The following is a 23,358-nucleotide window of genomic DNA, read 5'->3' on the forward strand; positions in this document are numbered from 1 at the left end:
TGATGTTGAGTAAAGGCTGACATCTCTGCCATTCAAGAGATGCGTTGGACGGGGCGAGGCAAGAGAAATATAGAACTTTGCGACGCCTACTACAGCTGTCATGTAAAGGAGCTCAAATTCGGTGTTGGATTTGTTATGGAAGAGAGACTTCGTCGCCAAGTACTGTCGTTCACTCCGATGGTAAGTAATCCGCAACAAAGCGCGATTTTTTAACATCTCGCTCATTTGCGCCCACGCCCCGACGGAAGAGATGGACGATGCGATCAAAGATTCCTTCTATGAGCGCCTGGAACGTTCATACGAGTGCTGCCCCAGCCCGACATAAAAGTCATACTTGGCGACATCAACGCCAAGGTGGGCAAGGAGGGAATTTTTAACTCCACAGTCGGAAAATCCAGCCTACACAACAAAACATCCGGTAACGGACAGAGGCTGATCGACTTCGCCGGGGCCCGGATCATGGTAGTCTGCAGCACCAGATTCCAGCATAAGAAAATACATCAAGCAACGTTTCTGTCTCCTAATCGAAAAACGCGAAACCAGATCGATCATGTTGTGATAAATGGAAGACACGCTTCTAGTGTTTTAGATGTATGTACGATCCGAGGACCCAACATCGACTCGGATCATTGCCTTGTTACAGCCAAACTACGCACATGCCTCTGTGCAGCAAATAACGTACATCTACCTACGCAAAGAATGATCGACATCGAAAAGCTGCAATCACAACAGACAGCCAGAAGATTCACCACTCGACTCTCACTCCTGCTCTCAGAGAGTACTATACAACAATCCGGCATGCACGAGCAATGGAGCAACATTTCTCGCTCTCTACATACCCACAATTGGTACGACGAGGAATGTCATGCTGCCGCAGAAAGAAAAGATGCTGCCTATTGGCCTCTGGTGACGGCCAAGCATTGTTTGACAAGAACTTTATATGTGTGCGTGTCGGCTGATTGACGCTAATATCTAAAATTTTTGATTTTCATCATTCAAAAGCCGACAACAAGTATGTGTGACACGACGACACCCGACTGCACTAACACACACAAAGCTCAGTCAAGCATGCTGTATCGTCTCCAGAGGCCATATAGAGCCACGCTGCGATCGGGCGCAACGCAAGCCATGTGTGATCGCTACCGAGAGCTAAGAATGGAAGAGAGACGTATTATCAGAAAGAAAAAAAAATACCGGTCTAACGGTTAGACGCGATAGAAGTGAAACCTTCCGTAAAACAAACTGAGAGAGAATGAGACGAAAGCAGCATTAGGAGCGGGATAATTATAGGTTCATTATAATATTTTTTCTGTCGAAATTCGCGACACTTTTCTGCATTATTTTTCGGCATAATTGCGGTAAATATTTAAAAATGAAAATATTTACGAATATAAAAATACGGACGCAATACAGCACACGCGGTTGCTATTATGAGCGTCGTAACGCGTATAATACACAGACGTACTAACATACACGCAAACATTCGTAGGACGCTTGGTTTGAATTTTTTATACATATGTATGTATGCTATACTATGGCCTAGCCTATGTACGTACATACATATTTGTGTTCTGAACTTCCAGCAAAACAATGCTTATTAATATACACATATGCATCTACATACAACCGCACACACAGGCCACTCACTTTATTCCTGTAAATGCGTATGTCGTCCAAAGCTAAAATTCTATGCCTAGCGACTACAAGAACAAAATGCATTAATAGGCGCAGGCGTAGCGGCCATCATCCTAGTTGCCATAGCGCTGAACAGTCGCGGCGGCGCCGAACAGTTTCAACTATTGTACTGTGCAACAAAAACTCATCATCAAAAAATTGATTTATAAATTCGAGCTCATAGTTCTAAGAGCAAGTACTTTCATTCATAAAACGAGCCGCCCATATGCTAATTTTCTCGACAATTCGAAAATAGTCAATATTGGAATATTTCGCGTAGAATTATTTGCCAATATTTGATAAATCTTGAATTTTTGTCAAGTCGAGTGCCCGCGGGTCCGTAAATATGTTTGCACCCATATATGTATGTAAATATATGTTTCTAAATGCTCGACAACCGCAGCTGCCTGTTCAAGGTTACTGTACATTAGGCCGGGTCGATTTGTGGGAAGGCAAAAAAATCGCCCATTGCTCTGTGAAAATCATATTCTAGGGATCAGAATAAGAAATTTTGCCGAAGGAGCCATACCTCTAAAACGATTTCTGATGTCCCCCAATATGGGTCGAACTTTTTAGTTTCTTTTCTATAACTCACATTCATTCATTTACATATGTTCTGACTAAATAAATTTCTTAAGAGAAAAAATAGATAATATTATAAATAAATAAAAAATAAAGAAAAAAACATAGCCATTTAGCTGATTTTTTCATGTAAAGGCCAAAAATGGTGATATTTTGAAATTGGGGGACATCAGAATTCGTTTTAGAGGTATGGTTCCTTCGGCAAAGTTTCTTATTTCGATCCCTAGAATACGATTTTCATAGAGCAATGAGCCATTTTTAAATCGACCCGCCCTACTGTACATGCAATGCTGTGCCTATGAATGCGCGCTGGATTTCTTGAGAAATTTTACCGTATGTTTTGCTGTGGCGAGGCACATATGTACATACACACAACATATATACATATATCCGCATATATACATACATATATAAATTCACAAATTTAAATTTGCTTATGCCATCCTTCTGTGTGCCTGGTAATGAAGCATTTTCTATACATACATATATATACTTATATCTTTTTTCTTCTTCTTTTTGGTGTCGCTTTTTCGTTTCATCGAGTCTCAAATCACTCCCAACGATTCTAAAGAAGTTTTCACTCCAAAAACGAACCAATAGAAACAACGCCAGAAAATTTCACCAGAAATTGCGGCGGCTTACAGAAAGTTCTAAGACCGTGCGTTTTCCTGTAAGCACAAAGACGGCGATCTGATGACTGACATGCAGAACATACTTAAATGATGGAGGGAACTCTTCTCGAACCTGTTAAATAGTCACATCTGTGCATGTCACAGAGGATGTGAAGATTCTGATACTCCAATCGTGGACGACGGAACGTGACGAGGTGGGAATAGCGACAACGCAGCAGCCGGAGTGCCGTCTGAGCTAGTCAAACATAGCGGCAAGGAGCTGGTAGGTGTATGCATCAGTTTCTTGATTGGAATTTAAGTGTGCTCTGCCTAATCCATAAGAAGTGTGATCCTGCAATCTGTGCCAACTACCGCGGGATTAGTCTTCTAAATATCGCCTATAAGGTTCTAGCGAGCATATTGTGTGAAAGGCTGAAGCCCACCATCAACCAACTGAATGGAACTTATAAGTGTGGCTTTAGACCTGGGAAGTCCACCATCGACAGATATTCGCAATACGCCAAATCTTGGAAAAAACCCATGAAAGGAGAATCGAAACACACCATATTTTCGTCGACTTCAAAGCAATCATATATTCGACACTAGGAAATGGAGTTATCTGTATGCCGAGATGTCGGTGCTCAATACCACCAGCACCGTCAGAATTGGAAAGGACCTCTCCGAGCCGTTTGATACCAAACGAGGTTTCAGACAGGGTGACTCGCTATCGTGTGACTTCTTTAACCTGATGTTGGAAAGGATCGTATGAGCCGCAGAACTTAATCGCTCAGGCACAATATTTTATAAGAGCGTACAATTGTTGACGTATGCCGGTGATATTGACATCATCGGCTTTAACAACCGCGCTGTTAGTTCTGCCTTTTCCAATCTGGATAAAGAGGCAAAGCGAATGGGGCCGGTGGTGAACGAGGACAAAATGAAGTATCTCCTGTCATCAAACAAACAGTCGGCCCACTCGTTTGTTTAGGAACCAGCGTTAACATCGATAACAATGTCAGCCTGGAAATCTAACGTAGAATCTCTCTTGCCAACAAGTGCTACCTTGGACTGAGTAGGCAATGGGGAGGTAAAGTCCTCTCTCAAAGAATAAAACTAACATCCTACAAGGCTCTCATCATGCCCGCCTAACGTATGGCGCAGAGAAAGATTCCGCGCAAGATTTTTGGACCTTTGCACGTTGGCAACGGCGAATATCGCAGGCGATGGAACGATGAGCTGTATGAGCTTTACGACGACGATATAGCGCGGCGAAGAAATCTCAGCGGTTACGTTGGCCGGGTCATATCGTACGAATGGATACAAATGCTCTAAAAGTATTCGATGCGGTACCAGCTGGTGGTAGCAGAGGAAGAGGAAGACCTCCTCTGCGTTGGAAAGATCATGTGGAGAAGGACTTGACTTCACTTGGTGTGTCCAACTGCGATGAAACGATGAATGCGATGAAATTCCCAGTAAATAGATCTTCGATTGTTCCGCATGCCATGAAATTGGCAGTTCGCATGTGATAGCTCATCTCGAATACAGATGTACGGTTACATGGTGCGATTTCTCAATGAATACGAGTTTGGTATTTAGTAAGTGAAATAGAGTTAAATTTCGAAATAATAACACTTAGGGGGCGTCCATAAATTACGTGAGATGTTTAAGGGGGGGGAGGGGGTCGAGTCAAATCTCATCTAATCTTACGTTGGAGAGAGGGGGGGTCTCGGCAAATATCACGCAATTTTTTTTCTGATTGAAACAAAAAAATTGTACATGCTTAAGATTTAATCTCAAGCGTAATCGTAGTATGATTAAGATCATTCACTCATTCGTTCGAAAGAAAATAATTTCATTCATACTTCGACGTTATACATTACTACTGTCAAACCACCATATTTGTTTTATACCAAATAGCTCAATTTAATCTGAATTTGCGGTACAGTGTAGCCCGTCGGTTGTTTTCGCGCCACTATGAGCCGAACGCCCTATCACTCAGGTTGACGTTTGACAATTCCGGACTTTAAAAAACATGACGGAAAATCATTTGCTCCATTTCTAATACGCGTACCGATTCAACCGCTGAATGCCTTTATCAGCACGCCTATTGATCTCTATTGCCCAAGTATACTTGATGATTTAGAGAAAATATGCTGCAGTACATGCGGTATTTACTTCGCATCTACCACAAGAGCTGCAGAGCACAGGAGAGCAGCTCAAATTGCACCAGCTAAGCAAGCGCGTATGTTCCGCAAAGTGCGACCCTCACGGATGTCACAAGACGAGCTAATGAGTTACTGTGCGCAAGCGTCAACGGCTTAGAGTGGCTAGATTAGAACGAAGTTGAAGGAGCACATGATTTTACTGAAAATCATATGGACATGTTGGTCCCAATAGTCTCTCTTGAAACCGCGCATGATTCTCCATGGACTGAATTAGAGTAGATATTTTTTTTAATCGCAGTAGTTACGATTTAAGTCTTCTATTGTTAAATTTTTATTACACTTATAACCCTCAGCAATATTGATTACTAGTCTTAAATAGTCGTAAATAAAAGCACGAAGCAAATTTTTTTTCTTTTTACAATAACAATCCAACGCGTTTACATAAGAAACCCACATTTTGAAAAATCTCACGTGAGATTGGGGGATGGGGGAGGGGGTTGAATAAAATCTCACGACATCTCACCAGGGGGGGAGGGAGGGTCAGAAAATTAAAAAAAACACCTCACGTAATTTATGGACGCCCCCTTAGGTTAATGCTCTTAGCCAAAATTTTGTAATATTGTACCTTGGGCAATACTACAGATTGCAATTTTGTTTTCCCCCATTTATGTGGTCTCTAAATTGTCAAATTTTGTTTAAGTTACTCCAAGCTGTCAATATTGGTTTATTATAGGGACCTAAAACAAAATCTATTGCTCTTGATATTTCTGCTCTACTGCTGCTACCTGTTTATGTACCTTGGACCGTGTTCATACATGGAAACATTTGTTACTGTAACTTTGTGAATGCTGTTTTGGTATTGTCCGTGTTGTTAGTTGTAATTGATTTAGTTTTTAATCTGCAGTCAACAGCAATATTGGGAAGAATGAAATGAATAAATATCAAGTTGCCCTGGATAAGCAGCTGAGTGACGCTCTCCTTTTTCCCCCTACCAGTTCTATAAAAGTTGCGCTGTATGAACGCAGCCTTAGTATTGCCGTTTGCGGTTTGCTGTTGTGCCGGTCGATTTTCTTGTAGTTCTAAAAAAGTTATACTTTACCACCCTGAAAAGTGCCGAAATTCATGTGCATTCGAAATTCGTGCATTCCTTTGTTGTATTTTATTATTAACGGAAAACAGCACGCGAAACATCTTCTTTTCGACTGGATCACATTTGTGCATAAGGTGTGGTTAAAGTTAAATAAAAAAGAAGCATAGTTAAAAAAGGTAAATACATAACTTAATATAATATTGAAAGTGACTTAATTTAAGTTTGCAAAGTATAGTGAGGTAGGTCAAAAGTGTAGTATTGGTGTATGCATTGATTTGTGACGGGTGGAAGGGGTTGGTAATCGATTTTTCAAAGCTGTGGCGGAGAAAGTTTGAATTGCATATCACCACAAGTTGTGGTATAGTCCATCATCTATTAAGAAGGTAGGGGGGTATGGAGCATGTTGCGCTGAAATTGCATTCATTGTGGCTCCCGTTGAGGCATGCAGTTTTAGTGTGCTGTGAATTAAAAATAGCTTCGAGCTGTATAGTAAGAAGGCAAACGGAACATTTGAATGCTTCACCAACTTTGTAGGCACTGTTGCCCAAAATACTAATGGAATTTTTGTTTTATTTCTATGCGTTCGTGTGTGTAGCATATTATACAGCGGTTATCCCATTTTTGGTGCACTTCCATTTTTGTCAGCCTGTTTGGTTGCCTAACTGACTTGTCTTATTTTCATAATATTCTCCAGCTGTCGAACACAAAAGCAGCTGCCAAACTTATGTGGGGAATAGCATTTTGTGTGGTTGAGTTTGGCTTTACAGTCAACTAGACGGAGTGGAGTGTGTTGATGACTCGTTTGGGTTGGTTGAGTTCATACCAGATATCGGTGGTTTAGTCAAGTTTCAAAGCGCATGCTTGGGGGAAGCTCCATTCAGTTCAATTCAAATTACTGTACACAGTAAAAAGCTAAGTTATCAAGCACAGCAACTGTGTTGCTAGTGGAATTGGTAAGAGGGTAAACTACAGCAAAGTTCGGTGGCAAAACAAAGACATCAGTATTAGGTGAATACTTTTTTATTGTTTTAGACGGTTTGTTCGCAGATACGTCAGTTTGCTCTGATTCACACTTTGGAATAGATACTTGGATATCTCAAAAAAAGTAAATTTGTAAAGCTAAAAGCAAAGCAAGGCGAAGTTTACTATTCGGTTATTTTTAGCAGCATAAATCTTACATTTTAATATTTCGTGCAATTTTTAAAAAACATACATGCGCATATACATATACATATATGTACGTGAAATATACAATATTGCTGAAAAGCCGGCACATGAACGATTGTCGCCCGCGCACCTGGGGCCCAAGTATTATAATTTATTTCACATAATGGTTGAATTAACAGCTTAAAGGACCGGGATGGGATATGCGTATAGGTACAAAATACGTACAAATTTACCAACTTGGATAAGAGTTAATTTGAACATGGATCTAAACGTCAAGATTAGTCAAGGAAAGTCTGCAAGGGCTAATCGTGTATTGCGTCAGCCGGCACGTCGGATTTGGAGGTGCAAATTTTATGTAACATTAACACCATTTCATGTATATCTTGTCAGGAGTTGATTTAGTCATGATGGTCCGATAGTCTGTCCGTATGCATTATATATGTATTTCAATGAAACTTGCTACACACATTTTTTGAACAAGGTACTTTGGTATTGAAAAAATTCTTATTTAAAAAAAAATATTTCAAAAAAAAAAAAAGGGAAAAAATTGATATCTCTGTCATAAATGAATCAAAATTTGAAAAAAATTTTGGAAAGTAGGCGTTGTCACGCCGAATTTGTGGTAAATGCGGGTATCTCGCACAAACTTGGCACACACATTGCCCCCCACCTCCTTTAAATTCAATGAAAAGTTATTGAAATCAGATATAAATCGCACCCCTTTTTTATTTAGTAAGAATAGATATGATGATGAAACAAGATATAACTGTAATTGTCTGAGTTTGATTCCAAAAATTAACATCTAACCCAAATTAATTTTTACTAAATGTGCGCGGGTATGAAAAAATCGCTCCCTGTTTATTACTGCTTTTTGAATTTTATAACATACGAGTATGTATGTACATATATGCCCTGAGAAATTAAATAAAAACCTACAAAGTTGCTTATAATTCTATACCTACGTATGCATACCGAAGATTAAAACCAAACAATATAGAAAATTGTGTTATTATATTGTTTTTATTTTTACACGTTTTTGTAATCCAATTTTATGATTCGCTTTTATAATGGACATATCATGTGGGTGTAAAAACATCATAGTGATGTTTAAACAGGAATCCAATTCAATCTATGTAATTCGTTTTTTAGCATGGGGAATGTTTTGTGCATGAGTTGCAGCACCTTCGCTTCTCTGATTGAAAGTTGGGGAACGTTTACTTCATCGTTTTAAATGTACGATAAATGCCAGTGCAAGTAGAACTCTATATTTTTCACAAATTTCCATATTTAAAAGATTATCGAAAACATATAAGGGGGCGTCCATAAATTACGTGAGGTGTTTTTTTCAATTTTCTGACCCTCCCTCCCCCCCTAGTGAGATGTCGTGAGATTTTATTCAACCCCCTCCCCCATCCCCCAATCTCATGTGAGATTTTTCAAAGTGTGGGTTTCTTATGTAAACGCGTTGGATTGTTATTGTAAAAAGAAAAAAAATTTGCTTCGTGCTTTTATTTACGACTAGTTAAGACTAGTAATCAATATGGCTGAGAGTTATAAGTGTAATAAAAATTTAACAATAGAAGACTTAAATCGTAACTACTGCGATTAAAAAAAGAATATCTACTCTAATTCAGTCCATGGAGAATCATGCGCGGTTTCAAGAGAGACTATTGGGACCAACATGTCCATATGATTTTCAGTAAAATCATGTGCTCCTTCAACTTCGTTCTAATCTAGCCACTCTAAGCCGTTGACGCTTGCGCACAGTAACTCATTAGCTCGTCTTGTGACAATCCGTGAGGGTCGCACTTTGCGGAACATACGCGCTTGCTTAGCTGGTGCAATGTGAGCTGCTCGCCTGTGCTCTGCAACTCTTGTGATATTTTCTCTAAATCATCACGTATACTTGGGCAATAGAGATCAATAGGCGTGCTGATGAAGGCATTCAGCGGTTCAATCGGTACGCGTATTAGAAATGGAGCAAATGATTTTCCGTCATGTTCTTTAAAGTCCGAAATTGTCAAACGTCAACCTGAGTGATAGGGCGTTCGGCTCATAGTGGCGCGAAAACAACCGACGGGCTACACTGTACCGCAAATTCAGATTAAATTGAGCTATTTGGTATAAAACAAATATGGTGGTTTGACAGTAGTAATGTATAACGTCGAAGTATGAATGAAATTATTTTCTTTCGAACGAATGAGTGAATGATCTTAATCATACTACGATTACGCTTGAGATTAAATCTTAAGCATGTACAATTTTTTTGTTTCAATCAGAAAAAAAATTGCGTGATATTTGCCGAGACCCCCCCTCTCTCCAACGTAAGATTAGATGAGATTTGACTCGACCCCCTCCCCCCCTTAAACATCTCACGTAATTTATGGACGCCCCCTAAGTAGTGTCGCTTGGCTTACGTGAATTGAAGCATTCGATTTAAGAAAATGGACATGCGTTTTTTAGCATCTATAATTCTCGCATTATTCACGAAACACTACAGCTCAATCAAGAAGTGTTGATCAAAACGCATCGTTGGGCCATTGTTTTTCAGAGTTGGCGGATGATGAAGATACCAGCAGATGTTACCACATTTTTATAGATTAACAAACCGAAGACCATAGGCGACATTAGCGTCAGATCTACGATATCGCGCGAGTTTTTGGCAAATTTAATGGAAAATACCAAGTGGAAGATCTATTTTCCGTCTTACCCATAAACTATGTACATATATTATTTTTGGAATCTATTTGAGATAAATTGCAGGGAGAAAAGCTCAACAATAAAACAAAACTGTGCTAAGTTTCCATAGCATTATTTGCATTATTAACATCCATTGGCTGGATTAAGATATAGAATGAGTTTTTAAATTCTTTGCAAACAGGAAATACTAAGTAATGTTGGTTTTTTTCATGATTACCATGATAATAAATATTTCGTATAGTCATCATTTATATGTACTTCTAACGAAATAAATTATTTAAGTCTTTGTTTTTTGTTTTTTGTTTTAGAAAACTGTTTCTCCGCCACATTATTTGGGCAAATAATAATTAAAAGGGTGGTACATTGTAAAACGGATTTTAAATCCGACTAAGGACTGTCAATTCAACATCATTCCGCAACAATTTGTGGGGTATGTTTTATACTGTTAAAAAAACAACTATGATAGCGACATTTACCCGATGTTATAGGTACCCCTCACGGTATTCTATTCGTGTAAAACCCCTTCCCGTTTGGACCTACCCGTTATTGTTGTTGTAGCAGCACAAACATTCGCCATACATATACGGGGAATGCTGCTGAAGTGACAATCCTTCGCCGGATATAAATCCCGGTCGTTGCGGTTACGTAGAACCGGCTGTCGTGGGAACGAACGCCGGGCCTACCCGTCGAAATAGCCTGTTTCCTCCTCGGCTAGATGAGATACCCGATTACTTCAAATGGTTTTGAAAATTGCTACAACAACACCGATATCGCTGCCGTAAAAAGTGTTCTCGAGGACCACGTGAAATAAGTTTTTTGTTTGTTTATTGTATAAAGAACAGATCGACTAAATGTAAGGACATATTGATTGTCCCTCGTTTATTTTTCGTGCTATTGTTGAAGGTTTTCTCACGTTCATAGTTTTGTCAACAGCAATTACTTAAAAAACAGTTTTAATTAAATGTCTTTTGGAATTATTTCTCTGGGTAAAAAACACACATACATGAATGCATGTTTTACAATTGTGCACGTGCCCATGAAAAGTAATCATCCCTTTATTTCTGTTAGGTTTTATTGTCGCCATTCTGGCAATACAATATCTCCACAATGCAATAATAACAAGATGAGTATTGTAAACTCCATCAGACAACCGTGTCATCGTGTCCATAAAGACTTCGAAAGTGTTTCTTGGCAAAGCGTTTCTATTCATGTTCTTTTTTCTGTATTTTTTTTTTTTTTTGTGTTTTTTTTGTGTTTTTGTTTTTTGGCTTTAACTATTCTGAATTTATTTTCTCTTACCAAACAAATGGCAAATTGCCAGCTCTTACTTGGTTATTTAAGTGGTAGAGTTGATGAAGACATAAAGACTATCGTATCGTATACAGCATTGAGCATGAGTGAAAAGTACTGAAATATTGCTGTACGACTGTAAACCATAAAACTGAAGTTGGTACTCGCATATGCAGCGTCAAGGCATCGCAAAAAAAACAAAAAGCATCTAAAGCAACAATGCTGCTAATGAGTTTGTTGCCATTTGGCAATATACTATACGCGTCACTGAATGACAGACTCGTCTGACTGTTGGTGGCGGGGGGGGGGGGGGGGGCTGTGTAACCGACCGCAACGTGACGCGCTTTGGCACTGCGGCGACCTCCATAAAGCTTGTACTTAAACTATGTATGTAGGTATTGCATATGGGCGTAGGAAAGATACTGGACAAGAGGTTGAAGATAAAATGCAGTGCTCTGTATTATTTCTTTTCTAAGATATAGTATTTTTTAATAATTTCGGAAGTATAATTTTAACAAAAAAAAAGTCGGAACCAAACATCTTTGACTATTTTAAAATTGAAGTAAGCATGACCGACCTAGCCCTGGACATACCGATACAAACTCTTGAGCGAGTTGTTGCTCGTGACCACACCATTTTAAAAATGAAATGTTTTTTCTACAAATTTTACTTTTCCTCCGCTTTTACTCCACGTTTCTAGAGCTAGCAACCCAGTGTCTTGCTAAGGGAGAGGGAACAAGAAAAGAAAGCTGCTTACTGAACTAACTTTTATTATGAATCATGAATTATGAGTAATAGATAATTTAATTTTGAAACAATAATTTTGGCATTTTTATCTTGAATTGTACAGCAAAACTGCGAATACGCAACTGCCAAAATAGGTTAGATAGTAAATTGGCTTTGTAACAGCATAAAATGCTGCGCATATGTACATTTTCTGAGAATGTCAATTGACCATCGCCTTAAGTAGATATATGTAAATCCCTTTTTTAATTTAACGAGCAATAAATCTGCATCGTAAATTCAATAGTAATAAAATTGAAGTGTATTCATATGTTGTTGTTGTACATTTATATGTATATCCTTGGCAGGTGTTTCGGCGAGCTCATTAAATTTCAGGGGGAAATTTCTTTGAGGAAAATTACTTTCCGAAGAAAATACTCCGTTGTTATTCATATTTGAAGTAGACATTGATTTCAGGGTCTTCTGCCGGTATGACATGTACAAAGACCCTGCATTTGGCAAGAATCCTTAGATCAAAGAATATCCATACGAAATTGGTGCCTAACTTGATTCGCTAAACAGTTTTAATCCACTTATTCTGTTATTTATATAAGATATATAAGAAAGCAGTGTTTCGACCATCCCGACAGCAGACGCTTATGGCTGTAATTAATACCATGGAGAAATGAATAAACAAACATGTGAACTCGTAGTATGAGCAAAAATTTACATATAGGAGGAAAATGAATTCCTATACATACGTATATATTTTTATGTTATACGTATATATAATGTGTATATAAGTATTTTACACATACATATATGTAAATACCCCATCTACCTGCGAGTTTAAGTCCGCTATGTACTCATCTGTTTGTACCTACTATACGTGCATATGCATGAATGCACTTACATAAGTATATAATACAATATAAGTAATTGTTTGACGCACTGCCTTTGCATACATGAATACATGCATACACACAACACAATAAACTGAGTTGTTGCAGCAATTAGTTGCTGGATGTCTGACAACAATGTAGCTAACAGTGTGTAAAGTGCTGTTGAGAGAGGAGTTGCTGTTAAGACATACATACATACATGCACACATACTTCACATTGGCGACCAGTAGGTACTCTACCGTTTTTAAAATGATGTCATTGCCTGCCAGAGGCATAAAATTGTGTGCTTGGGGGAACTTATCTTTTCCTGCCTTTTTGTTATTATTTTGCATAACGAAACGCCACGAAAGTTCGACATTGTATCGGAAATAACACGGCTAACGATAGCAACGATCAAGTTATGTCTGAGCATACGCCCTGTAGAGAAACCTCCTAGTTCCGAAGAGATGAAAATTCAAGGGGTTTAGAACGTTTTACTAATTCACAATCGTTCTGTTTCATGTGTAACCGATAACACAGGAAGTGTTAGTTCTCCCCTGCTGCTTACCGTTTTTGGTCCGAATTATTATGATTTCGCAAATTATATTAAATGCTGTTACAGCATTTGTATCAACAATATGCGACAAATTCACACATAATAAGGTCTTCTAAAATAATCACCATATTCCATACCATACCATCAAAACTACGTTCGCAGTGGAGTATTGCTTTTAATTATTTTTATTTTTTAATAATAATAATTTATATATATCGTTTTCGTCTGTGTAAACACGTGTTTTCGGCTACTCAGTGTTTTTATTATAAATAATTGATAAATTGTGCAGTATTATTCGCAATTCTGTGCCTATTGTGATTCTGCGTGCTACCTGTCGTAACTAACACCTGTATCTATTTTTCTACACTCTGTTCCTGTAATAATGGGACCAAAAAAGTTAAACGTAGAAGTGTCATACTGTGGCAAGCGCTCTGTAATTGTCCGCGAGGGAACGTCTAGTATTCAATGCACAGATTGTCGTCTCTGGTTTCATCATAAATATACCAATCTCTCAACCGCTGATTTTAGGAATCTGGCAAACCGTATTAAGAAAGGTGAAGCAGCCTGGCATTGCTATCCGTGCGAAAGTGAGATTAGCATCCGCACGTTCGACGATCTATTAGAGGAGGACGACAAACGGGATCCGATGGGCAATCTCGATAGTCTGCTTTAGGTCCGAAATTACAAGCAATCTGGCAGACATCAGAGCAGAGGTTAGTAAGCTCTCCCAACAAAATGTTAACCTCTCCAATAAATGCTCTAAAATTGATGACAGGTTAACGTTAGTCGAGAATAAGATTAACTCCCATGTAATCTTACCGGCATCCAATGAAGCAGTTTTCGTGGAGCTGAGCGAACGTAAACGCCGCGAGGCTAATGTCATTGCGTTCAACGTCCCTGAATCATCTAAGGCAACTGGAAAAGAGCGGCTGGAGGATGATAGATCAAGTCTGTCTTCTATCCTGCCACCCGAGTTATCTTGTGACTCAACTGGCCTAAAACTTCGTAGACTGGGACGTCACACACCAGGTCGTTCCCGTCCACTACTTGTAGTGACCCCAACTGCAACGGATGCAATCACCTTACTCAAAAGTAAGTCAGCTGATGGTAACGCCACGATATCTTTCAAACCGGATCTCACTCCAACACAGCAGGAATATCTGAAGAGCTTACGCTCTGACCTTGCCTCCCTTGAGAAGAATGGTGATTTGAGCAAGACAATAAAATATGTGAATGGCATACCGAAAATCAAGGCATATCTATACAAGGTAATAGCAGTTGTACAAAAACAAAAAGTTACATGTATTTTGTTCTTGCTTTTTTGGCACAAGTGTCAAAATAATTATTTCCAAGGCGAATTGAATTGTGAATAGTAAATAAACGCAAACAACTTTTTTCATAATAACAAAGTGTTCGATTTTGTTATTAAATGAATAAGCAGAGCAGATAAAAAGAAATTTGCGGAGAGATAAGTGTAAAAGTACATTTTGAATATTATTAATATCTTGCAGACAGAAATTACACATGTGAATCATCATCAACATTTGTGGGTCTGCGTTGGGGTGATGTGCATGTAAATGCAAGTAAGCAAGGAAATACTTCCTATATGCAGCACCTGCTATGAGGATTTCATAACTCCAAATTGAAAAGCTGCCGAAAAGCTAGTGAATAAAGGGATACTATAAAAATTCTCGACAAATGTTTTTTGAATAAATTAAAGATGGAAAACTAAATCGATTTTTTTTCTATATCCGTTGTGAAATTCTTTATTACGTTATAAAATATCGTTAAACTAATAATTTATTACAGACTGTGTATATACAAAGGAAAATAAAATGGTATTCTTAAAATACAAAAGAAGCACATAATTTATTTCTGAACAGTTTTTCGAATTAGCCATATTTTATTTAAGCTTAAAGGTTTACAAACTACTTTTGTCTTTTTTATTACAATTTCTTTACTTAACTTATAGAATTGATGTTGACTATGATGAACTATATTATGATAACTATATAAATTACATTCGTTATGTACTACACAAAGCTAGCGTTATAATAATATAACTACATGTACACATACATATATATATATGTACCAAATAGAAACAAGGGTATGAGGAGAACACATATGTATATAAATTAGTTTACATGCAGGGGAAAACTGTTTGCTAATTTACGAATTAAAAGTGGATTTGTTCGCATATAAAAAATTAGTTTATTTCAAACTAATAACTATTTGGATTTTGGATGTATTGATTTGCGCTTCATGCTATCCTTACAATCGGGCACTGAATGGGACCGTCTTTTGCAGAAAATGTGTCCTACTCGCAAATGCGGATATATTCTTTAGTGCCATAACATTGCGAAAAGATATTTCAATATTTTTACCACCAAATATATCCATTCCGTCATCGTAAGCACCAATCTATTTGAAACAGTGTCCATTTACCGCAAATAAGCAACCAGCCATTATTAGTGTTTTAAATTGACATTTAAATTGTTCATCTTCATTCCGTTGATTCATTTGTAATGTAACCCCCCAATTGAAGCCACTACACACCAAAGGACTTGCGTTTTATTCAAACGTATTGGGACTAATGAAATCCATAACCTTCACTGGGCAAGAGGCTCAGCCTGCTGTTCATATTTTAGTATAGGAAAACAAGCACATCGCCTTCTGCAGCATAAGCGTCTACCATACCGAGATCTGAAACATAAATTGAAACACATAAGACAAAAAGAAAGGAATGGAAAAAAGAACCCATTTTGCTTACCATCGTTTTGCGCACAATACACATTTCACCATATTTGCATTCAACAATGCAATAATACTATGATATTATGTACGGATAATCTTTATTTCTTGTGTTTCAATATAACTGCTACAAATACTTTGAGTAACAATGTAGAAACAAAGAAATATGTAAACAAAGCAAATTCGCCTTGGCACAAATTTTTGACAGAAATGCCAATTCGCTCAAGGCGAATTAATTAGCTCTTCTAATGATACTACCTTGTATAGATATGCCTTGCCGAAAATAGTAACAAAGAATTTTCGTTCGATCAGAGAGGAGGAGGAAAGTGACAAATCTCACCGTCTACTACCAGAATGTTCGCGGTCTACGCACAAAACTGTGAATTTCTCAAAGCCACGTCAATTAGTGTACAATTACGATATCATCTGCATTACCGAAACCTGGCTACAGCCCGCTATACATGACGGTGAAGTACTGGACCCCACTTACAACATCTATCGCAGAGATCGTAACCAGGCAACGAGTGGTTGTCAGCGTGGAGGAGGTGTGCTCATAGCTACAAAACGGCACATTCAAGTAGAATCGATTCAAATCAAGGAGAACAATATTGAGGAACTCTTTATTAAAATTAAGATTAACAATGACAATCTTATTTTAGGCTGTGTCTATATACCGCCACATACCACGTACGAAGCCTATCACACGCACTTATCTGCTATCTCTTTTCTTTCCGATAGCTTCCAGAATGCCAGTCTATTGGTCCTTGGTGACTTCAACATGGCAAGTAGCTCACCCAGAAATGAATGCACGAGATTGTTATACGACAGCTATTCTACATCCGGATGCAAGCAATGCAATCGTGTATTCAATGAGCAGGGAAACTTACTTGACCTTTGCTTCAGCAACACCGGCACAATCCCGTATGGAACTGTTGCTCTGGTTCCTGAGGACAAGTATCACCCGGCCCTAGCCTTTCAGCTCAACTTCCAGCCTAGCTTAACACCGGTCGGTATCCCTAACTATGCTTTCAAGAAGGCGGACTATGCCAGCTTGAATGTCTTTTTTATGAGAACCAATTGGACAGATTTATACCAGCAAAAATCGGTTGATGAAAAACTGCGTTGGCTCTACAACATTATTCAGGAAGGTGTTACCCAATTCGTGCCGGTTTACTTCAGCAAACCCAGTAGATTTCCACCTTGGTTTTCTAGGGAATTAACTGAGAAAATCATCCTGAAAAAAGCAGCGCACACACAGTATAAAAAACAGAAAACCATTCGAAACTACACACTCTTTAGTAACCTGAGACAAGAGTGCAAAAATCTCTGAAACAAGTGTTATAATGCGTATGTTGATAGGGTAGAAGGGTCACTGAAAGATGATACCAAAGCGTTCTGGAATTATATCAAGGATAAGAAGCGAGGAAACAGTGACATTCCAGCATCCATGGTCTGGGATAATCAATCAGCATCAAGTGGCGTAGAGATCAGTAATTTATTTGCACAGTTCTTTAAAAGCATATATGCACCGGTGTCTGACGATAGCGTAACCCTAGCACACTCACACCCTTACACGCAATCGGTAAACTTAAATGACTTTGAGGTTACCTTTGATAATGTCTTCAAGCAACTGAACTCCGTAGATCCTAGTAAAGGTGCGGGACTTGATGGCCTACCGAATGCCTTTCTTAAGAACTGCGCCAATGGCCTCTGTGAAACGCTGACACACATTTTCCAATCGTCTCTGCAGTGTGGTGTTTTTCCTACAGACTGGAAACTCTCGTACATCAGCCCCATTCATAAAGAAGGTCCAAAGAAAACAGTCACGAATTATCGGCCAATCTGCATTCAGTCGGCCTTGGCTAAACTTTTTGAAAAGCTGATCCTACCGAAACTCTCTGCTGCTTTTGATCCAATCATTACCACAAGACAGCATAGTTTTATTAGTAGCGTTCAACGTCAACTAACCTTTTCGCCTACACCAACTATCTACTGAACTCACTGAATACCAACACCTGTGTTCATAGCATCTATACTGACTTCAGAAAAGCGTTCGATCGAGTTGACCATGACATCTTGCTATACAAGCTCAGGAAATATGGCGTCTGCGGCAAAGCGTTAGACTGGCTTAGGTCATATCTAGCTGGTAGGCACCTGCAGGTCAAAGTGGATGGCCACCTATCCAATGAATATGTGGCTAACTCTGGTGTTCCGCAAGGTTCTCACCTCGGTCCGATTCTTTTCAGCATATTCGTGAATGATATTGGTAACGACTTCAACTCGGAATACCTACTCTTTGCAGACGATCTTAAAGTTTATCGATCAATCACTAGTGTGCTGGATAGTCATCTACTACAACAGGACGTCGATAATCTCTCTGGCTGGTGTGCAAGGATCTCAACTTTAAAAAGTGTGCTGTGATGTGCTTCTCGAGATCGCGCACTCCCTTACCTGCAGTGTACACACTCAATGGTGATAAAATAAGGGAGGTGGACAAAACTAACTTTCCACAAGCACATAGACGGAGTAACTCAGAGAGCTTTTAAGATACTCGGATTTATAACTAGGAATAGTAAGGACTTCAAGAATCCCTACTCCCTGATTTGTCTTTTCAAAACTCAAGTTCTTCCAATACTGGAGTATGAATCCATAATCTGGTCTCCATAAACTGAAGCAGGCATTACTAGACTTGAAAGAGTGCAGCGTAAGCTCTGCAAGACCTTAGCCTTCCGACATTCAACCACTCCTTATCAACCGCTTCAGCTACAGAAGATATCTATATTCGGTACAACATCAACAGTCTGCGGGCTCGCCGTCGCATAACTGATCTGGCGTTCTTCTATAAAGTGGTAAATGGTATTATTGATGCCCCGGAAGTACGCAGCTCCTTCGAGCTTGCCCCGGCTGGTCTCACTCTTAGGAATAGTCGTCTACTGAAAACAGTCGCTACTTACAAAAGCTACGTCTATCACGGCCCGTGCAATAGAATAGCCATCAGCGTCAACTCACTTCATGGTGTTCTCGATTTCTATGGTGGAACCTACGATACTTTTCTGCGAAATGCCAAAAATATCATCTTATAGATTTTTCTCAAGAACCGTCTGTCCCATATTCTTTATCATTGTATTACTTACCAGCCCTCTATAAATTCTGATTCTGTACCCTCTTTTTATTTGTATGTATATTGCCGATTGGCGTTTGTTAAATAAATAAATAAATATTAACTGTTATAATCAGCTTAAGTCTTTGGGTACATTTTATGTATCAGAACGCCATGCATTTATGGTACGTGACATTCTGGTTCGTCATTGATATTGAGGCAATATTTAACATGTTCATTCTTGTTTATTTAAGAGTAATTTGTATCATTTGTCACAAAACATATAGTTTCAGTATATTACAGCCTACATAATGGCAAAAATATGGAGAATATATTTTACCAAAGTGATAACGAAAGTTTTAAAGAAAGCAGTGATTTTGATCAATGTGATCAATTTAGTAATCCTCGAAGCCTTTTGAAAAATATCACACGCCTTTAAATTATTAATAATTTGCTTTTTGTTTTAAATTGGATTTATTTGTTTTAATTTGTTTTAATATTAATTGCCTAAAGTAACCTAATTCTAATCTAGGAGTACACATCATGAATGAATTCTGGCATAAAATCTACCTCTTTTAACTTCTCACAAACTAAACGCACTCAAAACGCAGAATTTCTATCAAATAAATGTGTACCCAAAGTTTTAATCTATTGAATATTAATGAGAAAAACGTGAGATAATAAACTAAATGTTTGGTTTTCGTATTTTTATTTTATGAGCTCAAGAGCGGATTAACAACAAAACAACAAATTAATCGACGGGTCGACCAGGCATAACCAAGAGTTCCTGAAGATAACTTCTAATTGAGGTCGAAATATCGGCATACATAATACATATGTATATAAAAGCAATAATATGATATATATTTTTATTATTAATTCGGCCTTGTAACATTTTTTATGACTAGTTTCTAAGTAGTGACGAAGTTGTTTCGAGTGCAACTACTCCTTATTAAGGCTTGGGTTATTGCATTCCCTACTTGCGAATATTGTGATAACGTTGCTACGAACGCTGCTTGGCTAATAATGAAAAACGATGGCTTTTAGTCGTCGCGTCGACAATGCTTGACAATGGCAGCAGCTGCGACAATGTCGGTAACTACAACAACTACGACGAATGATGGCATAATAAACATAAACGCCTAACTACAGTTAAACGACAAAAAAAAGAAATTCGCGCACCACTCGAAGCAAGCCACAACAACAAGAAAAAATTCAGTTCATAGGCAACAAAGCAATATAAATCGGAACAGCTGTCGTCGTACGGTATGCGACTACAAAACAAAATTTGGATATAATTGTTTGTTAAAATTATAATATACGAAATTTGTCAGGTAGTAGAATAAAATGTGTCCCAATTTCTGTGTGGATTTACAGTCTTCCAAGAAGTGTAAACACACTTGAACACCTGAGTCTCTTTAAGTATTGTTTTGCTTTTCTGGGTAGAAACTATTTAAAATTATGTCTAATATTAGACTATACCTAGAAAAACGTACATTTATTTATTATTATGGAAGTTTCAAAGAAATCCAATTATGGGACTCCCTATTATTCGTCTCAGGTATAAGTTTCAAAGAGAGGGGACTGCTCAAAATGCTCACAAACAGAATTATGTTATACACAAGTGACACAGGATCCTTCTTCTCTTTAAAAAATCTATTCCTCCACCGGATTAACCCTCGACCTTAATGAAAATTCTTATGAAAGGGTAGTGGAGTTTTGTCACTGGTATTTAGCAAACTGCAGCTACCGAGTAACAGTTAATCCTCATTTTTGATTCATTCATTTATTTCATCATCATCATCAATTCCAAATTAGCGCATAGAGCCACGTGGACCTTAATAGCAGTATTCTCTGAGACTGATTTTCACCATTGCAGCACCTCCTTACTGTCATCATGAAAATCTGCCAAGCAGATGGATTAGTCGAAGTTATTGACGTTCTCCGCATTCTCCAGACCTTGCACCACTGGGGATTTATTTCCAATGGGGACTCGTCGCTGATAATGTTTGTCATTACATTAATTGAAGGCGGAAATTTATGGAGAATACAATGAAATTTGTAATTTCATTTATTGTTTCGCCTTATCAGCAATGTTTGCATCTAAATAGGCATTAATTTGAACAAATTGCTCTGACTAAATAATTTCTACGTCTGTTTCTTTAATTTGAACTTTCAAGCTGTAATCCATTTAAATATGTATATACGTAAAGTATGTTTAAATTTTTTGGGACACTCCATAAATGCATATATGTATGTATGTACATATTCTAAGTACGTATACAAATGAATCACTGCCATGCTAGTTCATGGATATATCCATACATATTCACACATTTTTATTGGCAGTGAGTGGCAAATTTCGTTTTGGCACGGACACAAGAGAGAACACTGAAAATAAAAGCTGAAAATTGTTGTGAAAGTTTTGTGTTGATTTTTATTTGTTGTTTTATTTACTGCTTTATCATTACCTTCCTTTAGACGCGACGCTGTGGCAACTAACTGAGTACGCTTGAGTGCGGCCAGTAGCGCGCCAGTCAGTCAGCCTGCCAGGCAACCAGCCACAAAGAGAGTCATTTGCTTTGCCAGTCTTTGCTTTGGGATGTTGTCTATGGTTCAGTTAGTAAGTTTCAGTCTGCCAGTCGTGCTGCTCACTTCAACTTGGCCTAATATTTCGGTGTGTGTATGTGTATTGTAATTAAATTTGTTGTCTTTGGCTATAATGTAATTACAAGCTAGCAGACGGTAATAATTTTTTCTTTCCTATTTTCATTTCCATTGCAGCTTCCAAACGACTGTGTTCATTGTCCAGCATTCTTCGATTGGTCTGCATTAGCTGCTGATTGCTCAACAAAATCATTCATCAGTCGTTACGATTTCCGTTCGCCAATAAAAATGACTTCCACCGAAACACGTTGTGGCCTCACTTGCAGCACCCGTCCATCCAGCCGTGTTCTAAAGCCGCCAGGCGGTGGTCATTCCAATATCTTTTCTGAGCCTGAGATTGCTGTTAATGCGCCACGTCCCAAATACAATCAACAAAATTCTTCCAACATGAATGCATGCATGAACTCCACAGATCCGAATCAAAAGGTTGAGAAACTGCGTGAGGAGATCACGCACAACAAGCAAGCCCAGCCTGAGGCTGACATCCAGACAGTCAATACGGGTGCCGCCACGACACCTACCGGTGGTCAGGCTAATAACCAGTCTGGCACCAATGAGCAGCCGTCGCGTACGCGTGTGCCCCCAGGTGGTTTCTCTTCGGGTGGATTCTGGTAAAATGCCGGTAGCGCCCTAATAAAGTGATGCGATAACAGCTCGAAACAAAACAAAGAAAATAAATTACATTAAATAAGTTATTTATACGCATCGAAAGAATTGCACTAACAACAACAACCACAACAAACAAACAAACAATCGCATTTACTTCTACTACTTGCTTCTCTCTATATCCACAACTAAAAAATTGCTTACAGCAATTAAAAAAATTAAAGAAATTCACAAATTTCAAGTATACTTCCTTCCCACAAACTCTATATGTATTGCCTTGTGTGACAAAAATATTATATTTAAAATTAACAACAAAACAAAAAAAGAAAATGCCAACTATCCCTTAAACATAAGCGCAGAGAGCGTGTGCGTGCGTCAGTTGGCAACGTTTTGCACTTTTATACGAATTTGCGAATTTGTTGAGAAATTTGAAAGAAACAAGTGAATTTTTGTATCATAATTTACTAATCTTCGTCTATTTTTTACGGTAGTGTTATGACGCGGTTTCTTTGACAAATGTAAATCTGTGTTGCTGCACGCGCTCACACTCTCAGTCCTTTCGTACTTATATTTAATTTATAATTTATATGTATATTCTGTATGTTATATATACGTGAACAAACCAATTTCTATATAAATTGGATACTTACTAAATTTTTTGGATAAACATAAGAAATTATAAAAGAAATACATTTAAAAAAGAATTGCTTCAAAATTTTTTTTAAATTTTTCAAAAATTTACAAGAACAAATATAAGTTCGATTTTCGTATCCCAAAATAAAATGTTTTAT

General features: G+C 38.1%; 2 protein-coding genes across 3 annotated transcripts; both read left to right on the forward strand.

The window, feature by feature from the left end:
• The first annotated feature begins 6,171 nt into the window (after positions 1-6,171).
• LOC128861741 (uncharacterized) lies at positions 6,172-23,285 on the forward strand. 2 transcript variants are annotated; one of them, XM_054100124.1, is made up of 2 exons: positions 6,172-6,298; positions 22,079-23,285. In XM_054100124.1, exon 2 carries the CDS (start codon positions 22,190-22,192, stop codon positions 22,574-22,576), a length of 387 nt encoding a protein of 128 aa, XP_053956099.1. In that variant the 5' UTR covers positions 6,172-6,298; positions 22,079-22,189; the 3' UTR covers positions 22,577-23,285. The 2 variants fall into 2 exon arrangements, with proteins under 2 accessions (XP_053956099.1, XP_053956090.1); XM_054100115.1 differs by lacking the exon at positions 6,172-6,298 and adding an exon at positions 21,864-21,971.
• LOC128861205 (uncharacterized) lies at positions 16,273-18,190 on the forward strand. Its single transcript, XM_054099164.1, has 3 exons — positions 16,273-16,344; positions 16,403-17,451; positions 17,554-18,190. Exons 1-3 carry the CDS (start codon positions 16,273-16,275, stop codon positions 18,188-18,190), a joined length of 1,758 nt encoding a protein of 585 aa, XP_053955139.1.
• Positions 23,286-23,358: the final 73 nt, after the last annotated feature.

The sequence above is a fragment of the Anastrepha ludens genome, chromosome 2 (genome assembly GCF_028408465.1).
Source record: "Anastrepha ludens isolate Willacy chromosome 2, idAnaLude1.1, whole genome shotgun sequence".
NCBI classification, from domain to species: Eukaryota; Metazoa; Arthropoda; class Insecta; order Diptera; family Tephritidae; genus Anastrepha; species Anastrepha ludens.